This window comes from Dipteris shenzhenensis, chromosome 22 (genome assembly GCF_047967505.1).
Source record: "Dipteris shenzhenensis isolate YYH24624 ecotype China chromosome 22, Dip_SZ_1.0, whole genome shotgun sequence".
NCBI lineage: Eukaryota > Viridiplantae > Streptophyta > Polypodiopsida > Gleicheniales > Dipteridaceae > Dipteris > Dipteris shenzhenensis.
Window position 1 is genome coordinate 25,821,652 of NC_141617.1, and position 12,654 is coordinate 25,834,305.

Here is a 12,654-nt window from a genome sequence, read left to right on the forward strand (position 1 = left end):
TCTTTTATGGCTCCATAAGCAAAAAACAATGCTTTTCGCAGCAAAAGAGAGTGTGTGGTTGAGCTAAGAGACATTGAGAACTTGAAGCACAATATGTCACATCTTGCCAATGGATACATGTGGGCTTTACAAAATAATTAGTATGGGTAAGCTTTATCAATGTTACACATATATGTGTTTTAGAAGAGAGAGAGAGAGAGAGAGAGAGATCTCCTTTTTGCGCTTTCCCCCCCACCACACACACACCACTCCTTGTCCCCCTCCCCATACAAACATACACTCACACTTTTCTCTCTCTCTCTCTCTCTCTCACACACACACACACACACACACACACACACATACACACAGACGAGGGTATTTCTCGAGGGAATCAAATGCGGCAGAAGGAGCGACAACAAGTGAGGTAGTGTGGGCAGAGATTGTGGGCAACACATTTGATGTGGGGAGATTAGGGGGCGGATTAAGCAAGGAAAGGGAAGGATTAGGGAGGTGGTGAAATGGGAGGGGCTGGCTGATCCGAAAACGTAAGAAGGACCAGAAGAAGAAGCAAAGTTGTTAAATGGAAAACTGAGAGAAAACTGAAAGCCATAGCCAAATTTCTTCATTATCTTCTAACAGCAACAACAATAAACATGCTTTGTATCTCTTCTTCTTCTTCTTCTTCTTCTTCTTCTTCTTCATCTCGCAAACCTTTTTCAGATCAATTTCTCGTCTTCTGCATTCCTCCATTGCCTCATTTCTTCTCCAGCTTTCCAGCTATGGCGTTTTGATCTCTTCCTCTTCCCATTTTCCCTTCTCTCCTCCCTCTTCCCTCTCTCCATGGCTTCCCTCTTCCCCTTCCTCACCCTCCCTCCCTCCCTCTCCCCTTCCCCTTCAGCTTTCCCCCTCCGTTTCCCCCCCCTCAAACCCCCCCTCTCGCACTCCCTCCCTCCCGATTTCCTCTGCTTTTGCCCCCCCCGAAGCACCTGTAGCAGGACCTGCCGCGGTGGCTGCTGCAGCTCCTCCTATGCCCCCCGGAACCTCCGCATCTCGGCCGAATTCCACGTCGCCCAGAACAGCCCCGGCCTCAAAGCGGGAACCGTCGCAGCCCCGCCCGCTGCTTCTTCCCTTTCCACGCCCTCTTCGCTGCCTCAAGTCACCTCCGGCCATTCGGAATCGTTTCAAAATGTGGCTTCCGAAAAAGGTAGGATGGGGCTCGTTGTGCTCATTTAAGACGTCGGTCTGTTCTACCTCACGAATCCTGGATCAATAAAGGTTTTGGATTGTTGAAACGGCCGTCTCGCGTTCAGAATGGACAGTGATCAACTGACAGTACTGAGTTTACATGAACGAATTCAAGGGGTTGTGAACGAATTTTGGCACAGTGATAATTTGGAAGCTAAGTGTCCTTCGCTTTCAACTCGTAACTAGATTGTGTAACCGTTTTCGAGTGATTTTGTCAAGGGCATTTTCTGAACCTTGTGAATAGCTAGGAATTTCTTTTACCTTTCTTCTCTTCTAGACTGCTTCTTGCTTTTATTTTGAGTGCTTTCTCATGCCTCTAGCGCCTAGTTTCTAACTTTTATATATTCTATATCGTGGCGTAGTCCACTTCAGGGTCTATAAAATTTTAAGTGATAAACTTGAAACTTCAAAGTTGATCACTATAGCCCATTGGACACCGCATACATGACAGTCACCGTTAACGATCATTGGCAGGTTGCAGAATGTAGTTTGTAGAAATATGTGTTTGATGATTATGTGCATCTAGTGTAGAAATTTACGAACTGCAGCATATCACATATATGTGGCATACTCTTCAACTAAAGCTACTCCTACGGCTCACGGTGCCTTCAACATAAGGCCAACCCGTCCACCAACGCCATAGCCAAATGAGCCCAAAGCCGGCCGGCCAAATGGCAACGTCCATAGCACCCTGCTCCAACAACGGCTGAGCCCCAAGCGACCGCTTCATCTACAAGCCCTCTACAACAGCGCATCTCCCACTGTCATCCACTTGACTGAGCCATGCGGGCTGTCACCAGAGCGTTGCAGGCCTTAGTGTTGTCATCGATTCTGTAATATATTCTGGGCATCAGGCTACTGTGTGCCAGGAGGGAGCGGTCAAGGCTCGCAATGTTTCCATGTGATTATGCCATCATGTGTTAGACAAGATTGCCAAGCGCTAGCCCACGTGATTCTTAACGAAGTTGTCTGGGAGGGGGAAGGATGATGGTAGGGAGAGAGAGAAGACCAAGGAGAGAGAAGCGGTGGCATGAGGGAGAGGCGGGCTAGCAGATGATGTCAAGCAAGCAGTAGTGGAAGCTAGGTGACCGAGCTGCTATATTGGAGAGAGTAACGTGATCCTTCTGGTACATCAGGGAGCTACTTTAGTAGTCCTCCATTGGCATGGTAGATGTTCTGCAATCCTTCATTGTGTAGCTCCATTGCATACTTTTGCATTGAAACAAATATACTATTGTTCTTTTGCTTGATTTCAATATCCAAGAAATAATGCCCGTAATATTTAAATGATCCACATAGAGCACCACACTGACAAAGTTGCCTTGATCTCTAAGTGGATGAAGATTGGGATCGGATTGCCTTTTCTTCATGATGCTTGCAAAGAAAATATTAATCTTCGAATTCTAAGAGCTCAGTGCTTGTTCAAGCCATTAAGTGACTTCTTCAACTCACACACCTTCTTTTGCCCTTGCTTCACAAACCTTGCTGGCTGCTCCATGTACAATTCTTCCAAGTGGCCATTCAAAAATGCTGACTTAACACCCATTTGATAGAACTCCTAACTATGGTGTGCTGCTTGTGCTATCATCAATACTGTGTATTGTTCAGCCACATGTGCAAAGGTCTTAAAATAGTGAATCCTTCCTCTAGGGAATACCCTTTTGCTGCAAGTCTTGCCTTATACTTGTTAGTGTTGCCATCAGCTTGGTACTTTACTTTGTAAACCCACTTACAACCAACAATATTTTTACATGCTAGTAGGTTCGCAAGCCCCCAAGTATTATTCTTCACGGCTTCATGTTCAGCTTTCACTGCATTCATCCATTTGTCTGACTTTTCTCCTTCTTAAAACATTGAGGCTCCTTGTTGTCCAGGCTCATGCTTATGAGAGCTTTATGTTCAATAGCCGTGCTCCCCCCGTGCCGGGGGCCTTTGTACTGACTTGGTAACTCTTTTGGGCTACTTTCTGGTAGGTTTTTCACGTTTGAGTCTTCATTTGCGTGTGCAATTGCTATCACCAAAGGGGCTGCGAGATTTGAAGCTATGACTCGGCACTTTTCGTGGAAGCCATGAGCCACTGGGCTATCATCCCTTTGGCTTTATGTGATGCTTATTATAAATGTTTTGAAGCCTTTCGGGTTTCACAATGTTTGAATTTGTTCGAAACAAAATGTCTTTTGTCTTCTCTCAATTGTCAAGCATGGCATATATATGACATCGAGGCTGATAGGGACAAATATGTCACAAGTAGACACTTTTTCTTTTTAGAAGGCAAGTCCTGATGTCTCTCTTGGGTTCGGCTGAATTTGCACCTTTTTTGTTTGGTTACAAAGCCTACATGTGGTTACAAAGGCACTGACATAATTTTTTGAGTACTAGTTTGTTTGAGGAAATTGTGTGCTTTTCACTGACAGGTCTGCTGGATCATGTTGCGCATGGAATAGGCATGCTCCATAAGGAGACAGATAAATAAAAGTTATGTGCATTGAAGAGGAGAGTGGATACCTCTTTTTGCCATCAGCTAGCTGCTATGCAGTGTTACTTGGAAAGATGGCACTTGTCTTGTAAATTAATGACTGTTTTTAGAACGCAGATTATATTTGGAATAAGGAGATCTCTTCTAGTTAATCAACAGGGAGACACAGCAATGCTTTTGACAGTACCTGGGAATTGAAATGCTTTTCTTTTATCAATCATGTTTTGCGTGGTTTCCAGTTGTAGATAATTGTGAATAAGAATATGTTGTTTGTCACAGCACTGCTTCTGGGCATAAGGAAAGAAGTTGAAGCAAAGAGGATACCTCCACGAGCAGGGTATGGCATGGAGGAGCTTTATTACACCTATAGAGATGCTGTAAGCTCATTGCTCTTTATTTGGACTTATTACTTAAGAGTCTTTGAACATCTTGTGTACTTTGCGATCCCTTAGTCTCTCTATCGTCGTCCCATTGTTTGCTGATCTATTGTCAGGATGGACACATTGCTCTTTTTAAAAGCTCGAAAAGCTATATGTGTACGCCAATGAGAAGAAGTGTAATCAAAATGATACATCATTGATCCTTTGTGCAAGCGGGAAAGGACCATATGCTTGTAAACATAGCTTAACTTACTCCGTGTTATTACAAATCTTCATCTTCAACTTTGCCTTGCTGAAGGAAGAAAGTACACAATCACCTTCGAATTTGACTATCTTGTGCGGCCTTTTGCAGCCATGTTTGATGGGTCTAGGCTTGAAGAGTCTGCTCCTTACCATGTCATTAGCTGATTTGTAGTTTTTGGGACTTTAGAACAACAAAAAATCTAAATTTGTATGATTGGATATATTATAGTCTTACAAAGGTATATAGATTTGTAGTCTTCCTATCTGCTGCATAAAAAACTGTCTTTTATTTGAAGAAGATGACAAGACAACAATTTATCATAAATAATCTTTGGTGGTTCTTTGCCTATGGAAGAATCACATTGGTAATATATAAGCAAATTCTAGCATATGTAGACACCGCTCCCAAAGGCCTTGTTGGAAATGAGTGTAATTGTGTAAAAGCTTCAATAAGGTACTGTGTAAGGGCCCAAGGGTCCATAAATAAGAGAGAGAGAAAGAAAAAAAGAAAGAAAAGAAAAAAAGTTTATTAAAGTCTTCGGAAGACCGATGGGTCTATGAGACTATGAAAAACCTGATACAAATGAGCTGTGGTAGTGGAGCTACTAAACGAGCATCCACACCAATGCAAAATGCAAAAATGCAGAATGGTAGTACTAAATCCTAAGTACAACATAGTCATGTCAATGGTCGACTATAAATCAATCCCATCATCATCATCAGCAGCAGCAACAATACATCAGGGTGGATGAGGCAATGGGGGCATGAAGTCGGCAATACATTGCTGTCGGCCATTCAAAGATGCAGTCCTGGCACGTCTCCTAGTCGTAGCTTCACGTCTAACCAGGGCTACTGTGACCCTCGTCGGTCGGGCGGGCTCCGACTCTAAACAGGGAGGGGATGTCCCCAAGTGTGATTTGTGTGTCAACCCTCTGTCTGAGCTGTCGGGTCATAGGGTCACGGTCACGTCGAGGCCTCATCTCGTGGGGGTCCATGTGATCTGGCTGAAAGAATTCCGTGATAGAGCTCTGAGAGGGATTAGCCAAGGAAAAAGTTTGCTCCTGTCTCCGTGCTTGGAATATCCTCTCGCGGTGTCTGAGTACCTCATGAATGAATCCTGCCGAACACTGCTCAGCCAAGGAAAAAGTCTGCTCCTGTCTCCTTGCTCAGAGTATCCTCTCGTGGTGTTTGAGTACCTCATGAATGAATCCTGCCAAACACCGCTGGTCTGGGTAGGAGAGGAATCGGGCCAAAATCCCATAGCTATCTCTGAAGAGGCAGTAGAAACACTCTCGAATCTCATAGTAAATAGGACATGGAAGATGAAGTGATTCTCTGTCTCAACCTCCTGCATGTCACACAATGTGCATATGCGCCTCTCCTTAGGTAGTTGCTTTTCTCTGCCGCTCTTGATACGAAGTCTGTGTGAAGAGACCCGGAACTGCTCAAGAGAGATCCTCAGTGAGTGGGGTAGGTAGATCTGCATGTATCCTAGTGGGTCAATGAAACCCTTCGCTGTGATATGTAAGAAATGAAACCCTCCGCTATGATCTATGTAGGAAGTGATCGTTGTGATCATCCGTGATAACATGAGAACGTGTAGCCGCTCCACACGGGCCCACTCTGTATCTGACAAGTCTGGCTTCCAACATGGAATGCTGTACATTCCCGCTGGGTAGACCAAGGAGTTAAAAAGCAACCCCTTGGTCCGTGAATCCTGGAAGTGCGAGTGTAAGCACTGCCTCTCTAGTCTGGCCAATGAAGCATATCCTCTGCTCAAGCGTGCTTGCATCGCGGGTCTCATAGTGAAGATGGGTCCGGAAAAGACAACCCCAAGATAGGTGTATGATGAAACTACCTCAACAGGTGACCCATCAAATGTGAACTGCCCCTGGCGCATGACGTCTCGAGATGTATTGAAGATCATGACCTTGGTTTTACCCAGGTTGACCTTCAAATCATGAGACTCACAAAAGGACTGTAGTGCGTCAAGGTGTCTTTGGAGCCCCTCTGCTGAGGAAGACAAGAGAGCCACGTCATTTGCGTAAAGCTATATCCGGATCAGCGCGCCCGCCAGAGAGAAACCTACCTCCCCTGGTGTCTACATCACTGTCTCAAGCTCGTCAATGTAGAGGCCAAACAAGGTAGGTGATAATGGACACCCTTGTTTGATACCGATAGTCCTCGTGATCTTGTCTGTCCACCCAGATCTTGCTCGGACTCTGCCTGAAACTCTCTCGTAAAGTGCCATGACAGTCTAGATGATCTCTTGTTCATAACCCAAGTCCTGTAGGCGCCGTATGAGGCGGGCTCTCGGAACCGTGTCAAATGCCTTTCGGAAATCCACAAAGCAACAATAAACCCTCTGCTTTCGTGCCCTTGTCTCCTCGATGATACATCTGAGCGTGAGAATGTGGTGCATGGTTTCATGATCATGCATGAATCTGGCCTGTCCTATTGCTCTAAGTCCTCGACACTCCGCAAATCTGCTGACCTCGGAATCAACCTCGGAATCAAGTACTGATGCATAAACCTTGGACATGACATGTCCAATCATAATGGTCCAGGGTCCTATAGTTCTCTGGGCTCATGGGATCCCCTGCCTTGTGGATGGGTGAGATAGTGTTAATGGTCCAGGTGCATGGAATGTTACGCTCTAGCCGAGGTAGCATGACCTTGTAAGAATCAGTTGACATTTTCCTTAAAGGATCTATATTTGTAATATATTTGTTTGCGCTTCATGTAAATGATTGGGAGGGAATTAATGTCAAGGTCCTAGGTGAGGGTTGATAGCACCAGACTAGGTGGATCTAAGGCTAAGGGCCTAATGCAAAAAATGTGCCCAGGGGCAAAGGAAATTAAAGCATCCCAAGAGAGGGGTGAAATGTTGCATTAGAAAGGCCCTATGATGATGACATGTGGCATCTAGATCCATCTAGGGAGATGGGGCTTGTTGAAGCTAGTGAGAGATGAGAATGAGCTTTGACGTATGTTAAAAAATTTGAATTTTCTCAGCTAGCTCTCATGTTTTAGCAAGAAAGGCTGGGTGGAACAATATCGGTGCTACTCCCATGATTTGCAGTAGGAAATAGAGAAGGTAGTTAACAATTGGTATCAGAGCGCTAGGAAGAGATCAAGGGGTGGACGAAAGACCAGAGCTCAAGGCTAGGTGAGAGAGAGAACCTGGGTGACGGAACGTGAAGTGCGTCGTGAGCTATGGAGAGAGTCGAAATGGTGAACGTGCAGCTGCTGTCGCAACATGCGACAACGAATGGCGTGGGCGTGATATACGACGGGTCTGTTCGCAATTGCTCGTGACCTCCACGCGACGGGCTAATCAACGAATTACGAGGTGTTGCTGCCCGTGGTCTACGACGGAATGAAGACTAACAGGGACTCACGTTAACGGAGGTCTTCGATGAGATTCGTGCAAGGGCGACACGCAGGCAGGACTACGGGGGATCTGAGAGCCTGTGACAACAGGCGATAGGTTCACATCGCTATCTGTTCCATTGCAGTCTTGGCCCTCCAAGCTCACGTAGACAGCTCGTAAGCTGGGACTTCTTTGGCCACCAGTTCCGCTTATCTGCTGTAGTTAGTTGATTGTACGTATCAGTTGGTATCGAGTTTCTGACGGGAACAACACCTCTAGGGCATCTAGATGTCTCTGTAGTCCCTCTGCCAAAGATGACAGGAGGACTATGTCATCTGCATATAGTAGAATCTGTATCATCAAGTCCGCTAGTGAGAGAGAGAGTTTATTCCTGTTTTTTTGGAAGGTTTTGTTTCTTGTTTTGTTCGTTTATTTTTGCTTAGTGACCACCTTCCTTTCTTCTTTATTTCTTGTTTTCTTTCTCTTTTGTTTATTTGACGTATTTTAGTAAGCACTGGGTTTGCCCAAGAGACTCTGCAGGTCTCTAGAAATCCAGTATAGCTGCTTATGCTTGGGCACTGATGACGACATAAGTGTTGCTTTGCTTGCTAAGTATGTCTTCCTTTTGTTTTTCAAAAAGTTTTTGTTACCTCCTTTTTCTTCTCTTTTATTTTCTGTGTACTTTAGAACAGCAAAAAATATAAATTTATATGATTGGATTGTTGGAAAGGTCACCTCCCCATCTGTAAGCTCCCATATGAGGAGAGCATGGGGGGGTGAACGTAGCGTCTGAGAGAAAGCCGGCCAAAGGTGTTACCATGCACATATGTGCAGATGATTTGAGGGTCTAGGGCCTCCATATGGAAAGATTACCCCCCTTTTAGTATAGTCTTGAGGCCTCCTCTGTTCAGCTCACTTACCATGAGGCTAATCAGGTTATTCGGGAGGATCTAATACAACTATATACATTCTGGACCTAGTTAGTCCCTAGTAAGCTTTCTGTGAAGCTCAACTTCTACAGAGACCACTACTTTTTACGGATATTAGAGGAGGGCTTCATGAACCCGCCAGGCTATATAGGGATCCACCTCCCCAACTCTTTGAGGATATCGATCGGACAGTTTCATGTTTCATCCCACCGACTACGCATTGCGAGTGGGCGGGCTAAGGGCATACCTAGAGAGGGCCCTGTGTTTGCACTTTATATGACCTATAGGAGATTGAGTTAGAGGAGCACTTGGCGTTCAATTGCCCTATGTACTATGAGATCTGAGGTGGCTACCATTGTCTTTTAAGGGATGGATTTAGATCCATCTCCAACCCCTTGTCTTACTCGGATCATAAATGTTTGGCGACTCCTCCACACTAAGTATTTCCTGTCTAAGGCTGATATTCCTTTTCAATCTCGATACTCCAGTGAATTTATAACTAGAAGAAAAAAAATATTTTCTTTTTCACCAACAGTAAGGGGACAACCATGTTGATATTGACAAATATTCTATATGTACAAGGTTGCAGGACAACGATAGGACTGGGAGACTAGTAGGACTTGAATTCTATAGATTTGGACTTCCTAAATGAAGCCAATTTTTGGCACAAACCGAAGACCATTATAGAAACGTAACTTTTTTTGGGCAGAATTACGTCTATATAGGAGGGAATCGTCTCACTGCAACACTAGTAGGCTATGTTGGTATAATCGACTAAGTCTATCTGGCACAGGATTATCATAATGACAATATACTTCTTGATTCTCCAATATGAGTAGATTACATCAGTTGCAAAGCTCAAAATGCTGGTTTTGCCATCAAGTGTTGATGCGGGTACAACAGGTACATCAAAAAGGTATTGTACTAATTAAATCCTACATTTGCAGATTTATTTGTAGAATTCCGGAGGATCAGGGCAGGAGCAAAGCGATAATAGCTTTTGTTTAGTCTCCGAACCCTCTTCAAGTTCATAGGCTACTCGGTGTTTCCTACTTCCACGAGGTGTCCTATACTTCCTTATGTTGGAAATGGATAGGTCACCTCCCCGTTTGTAAGCCCCCATATGAGGAGAGCATTGGGGGGTGAACCTAGGGTTTGTGGAAATACGTGAAGCCAGACCAGGTTGGGGCAGGTAGAGGGCTGGTCGGCCTGTTTGGTCGGTTGTTTTGGCAGGCCTTGAGGCCTATTAAGGAGAGGCTTTGGGCCTTACAGCTCATCTTCCGGAGCAGCCTTCTACCAGCAGAAGGAGCAGAAGCAGGGCTATCCTTGGGCCTATGTTCAGAAGGAGAAAGAGACCTCATAGGAGGCTGCCCACCTAGGTTGTACTCAGGCAGTAAGCTGTAGACCTCATAGGAGGCTGCCCACCTAGGTTGTACTCAGGCAGTAAGGTGGAGATATCACTGACGGACAGAGAGTCTACATACGCTTATTAGAGCACTCGGGCTCTCAGAGATGTAGAGGTATTATATTTTGTCTAGTTTGTGGATGGACGGAAATATAAAGTGTTGCTTCTATATCTGTCTCAGAGCATTGTCTAATTGCTAGTGTGCACATACACATGAATGCTGTGAAGTACACACACTTGATGAAGGATTGATTCCATAATGACAATTCTGCGTGTAGTTCTTGAGCTAACTATCAGTCTTCCGCTGTGGGATACCCTCTGAGAGAGATGTCCACTTTTCTAACATGGTATCAGAGCCTTGACGGAAGTCGTTGGGAAGTGGAGCTTGAAGGCAAGGACCTTGCTGAAGGACGACCTTAATTCATTGCTTGGAGGAATTAGCTGACGGAGTCTGAAGAGGATTGTACCCAGACATGAGGCTCAGGTTCGGACAGTTGTACGCCACTCTAAACATTTTTCCTATATTAGTTCATTATCATGGTTTTCCTATATTAGTTCATTATCATGGGCAATAGATACCAGATCCCAAACTTTGGTGAGACAGGCAAGCTTGACGGGACCGACTACCCGTTGTGGAAGATGAAGGTCTAGAGCCACTTGGTGTTGAGGGAGTCATGGGGGATTGCAACGGGGACGGAGTTGATACGTCGGGCCACTGTGACTACTTCAGCCACATCATCCTCGACGTTGTGACAACGCCTGCAGACCCTGTCTTAGTGAGAGCATGGCAAATCCGAGATGCGGAAGCCTTGGCTATCATTGTGGGTATGGTGGCTAATGCGGTGCTGCCGCATATTCAGATGGCGGACACTTCTTACGAGGCCTGGACAACTTTGATAGCTCGACAATGGGGTGAGAATCTTGGACCTTGAGATAGAGCTGTTCAGCATGAGTATGGATGAAGCCCCCATTTGAGGAGAGCACTTGGGGGGGTGAACCTTGGGTTTGAGAAAATACTTGCTCCCGGAAGGCAAGCCTTATGGGAGCTGGATCAGCACTGTGGAGTAGGCGACTGGAAAAGGCATGTATAGGAGCAGGGCAGTGGCTGGATGGAGCTCTAGAGGAAGGGGATGAGTTTGCAATAGATGGCGCCTATGTACAAAGTAGATGGCAGGTCATACGAGGCGTGGATCTGTCTTGGAAAAGGCGGATCTGGAGCAGCACACATGGCGCAGCATGCTGAGGGTCTATTGGCAGGTGTCGCCCTGTTTAGACAGGGGGTTGGGCTAGGTATAGCCAGCCAACCAAGGCTGGGCACAAGGCTGTGCATGGGAAAGTGGGCCAGTCAGCCCTAGTTTTGAGAGCCTATAAGGGATGGTTTTGGAGCAGACCAGGTCGAGGTAGGGAGAGGGCTGGTTGGTCTGTCTGGTTGGCCATTTTTGGCCTTCCTGGTTGGTTGTTTGGGCAGGCCTTGGGGCCTATATAAGGAGAGGCTTTGGGCCTCACAACTCATCTTCCAGAGCAGCCAATCCACTAACAGGAGGAGCAGGAGCAGGGCTATTATTTGGGCCTATTTTCAGGAGGAGAAAGAGACCTTGAAGTTGTAGACCTAGCTCACAGGAGGCTGCCCATCTAGGCTGTACTCAAGTAGTAAGGTGGAGAGAGCACTGACAGACAGAGAGTCTACATACGCTCAGTGGAGCACGCGGGCTCAGAGATGTAGAGGTATTGTATCTTGTTTAGTTTGTGGACGCCAGACGGACATAAATATAAAGTGTTGCTTCTATATTTGTCTCGGAGCATTGTCTATTTGCTACTCTGCACATACACACGAATGTTGTGAAGCACATACACTTGATGAAGCATTGATTCCATAGTGAACACTTACACGTTTAATTCCTGGGTTAACTATCAGTCTTCCGTTGTGGGATACCCTGTGAGAGAAAGGTCCACTTTTCTAACACTTTATATTCCTCGGAAAGGTAAGTGATCTCACCATATGCTGAAGGAACATGTACGTAGTTGCTTAATTATCCTTGACTATAGTCTTGTTATCAAGAAAAAGGGTATTATAATGTTCCCTATCCCTGCGACTTGAAATTAATGACTAATTGACTCACCTCTTTTCTGCAGTTCATGAACCATGCTGTGATATTAAAATTGAAACGTACTAGTGGCCTAGCTCTATTCCATTTTCCATTTATATCTTTAAATATAATCTTCCTTGGAGAATAAGTGTTCTATGGGACAACTATGTAATATTAGTGAGGACTATTTGCGTAAAATGATATCTCATTGGTTCTTGCTCTATTGCATAGAATGATACCCCAGTGGTGTTGGAATATGAGGTTCACCTCCCCCATAGTTTCCAGAAACGCCGTTTCGGCCTGGGCGAAACGCCGAAACGTTTCCGTCCCCGAAAACGGCGTTTTCGTTTTTTTGTTTTTTCCAGGGTTTCTATAACCTGGCCGGCGGGCCGCAACCTGTCTTCTTTTTCCGCCACGCTGCGTTTCCCCTGCTGTGTTTCGCCAGTGTTTTCATCCGTTTGGAGCTGCAGCCTGCTCTACCTTGCCCTCCTCTACCCATCTACCTCCACCTCAGCCCTCTACCTCGCCGGCCTC

The 12,654-nt window shown here is 45.5% G+C and overlaps 1 protein-coding gene across 1 annotated transcript in view; it reads left to right on the forward strand.

Annotated features, from left to right (window-relative positions):
- Positions 1–554: 554 nt before the first annotated feature.
- ATS1 (phospholipid/glycerol acyltransferase family protein) overlaps positions 555–12,654 on the forward strand; it is a 61,848-nt gene continuing 49,748 nt past the window's right edge. Inside the window, exons 1-2 of the mRNA XM_087393950.1 lie at positions 555–1,186; positions 3,983–4,080. Of these exons, the coding sequence (XP_087250076.1) occupies positions 823–1,186; positions 3,983–4,080 (462 nt within the window). The 5' untranslated portion in view covers positions 555–822. The remainder of the gene's footprint in view (positions 1,187–3,982; positions 4,081–12,654) is intronic.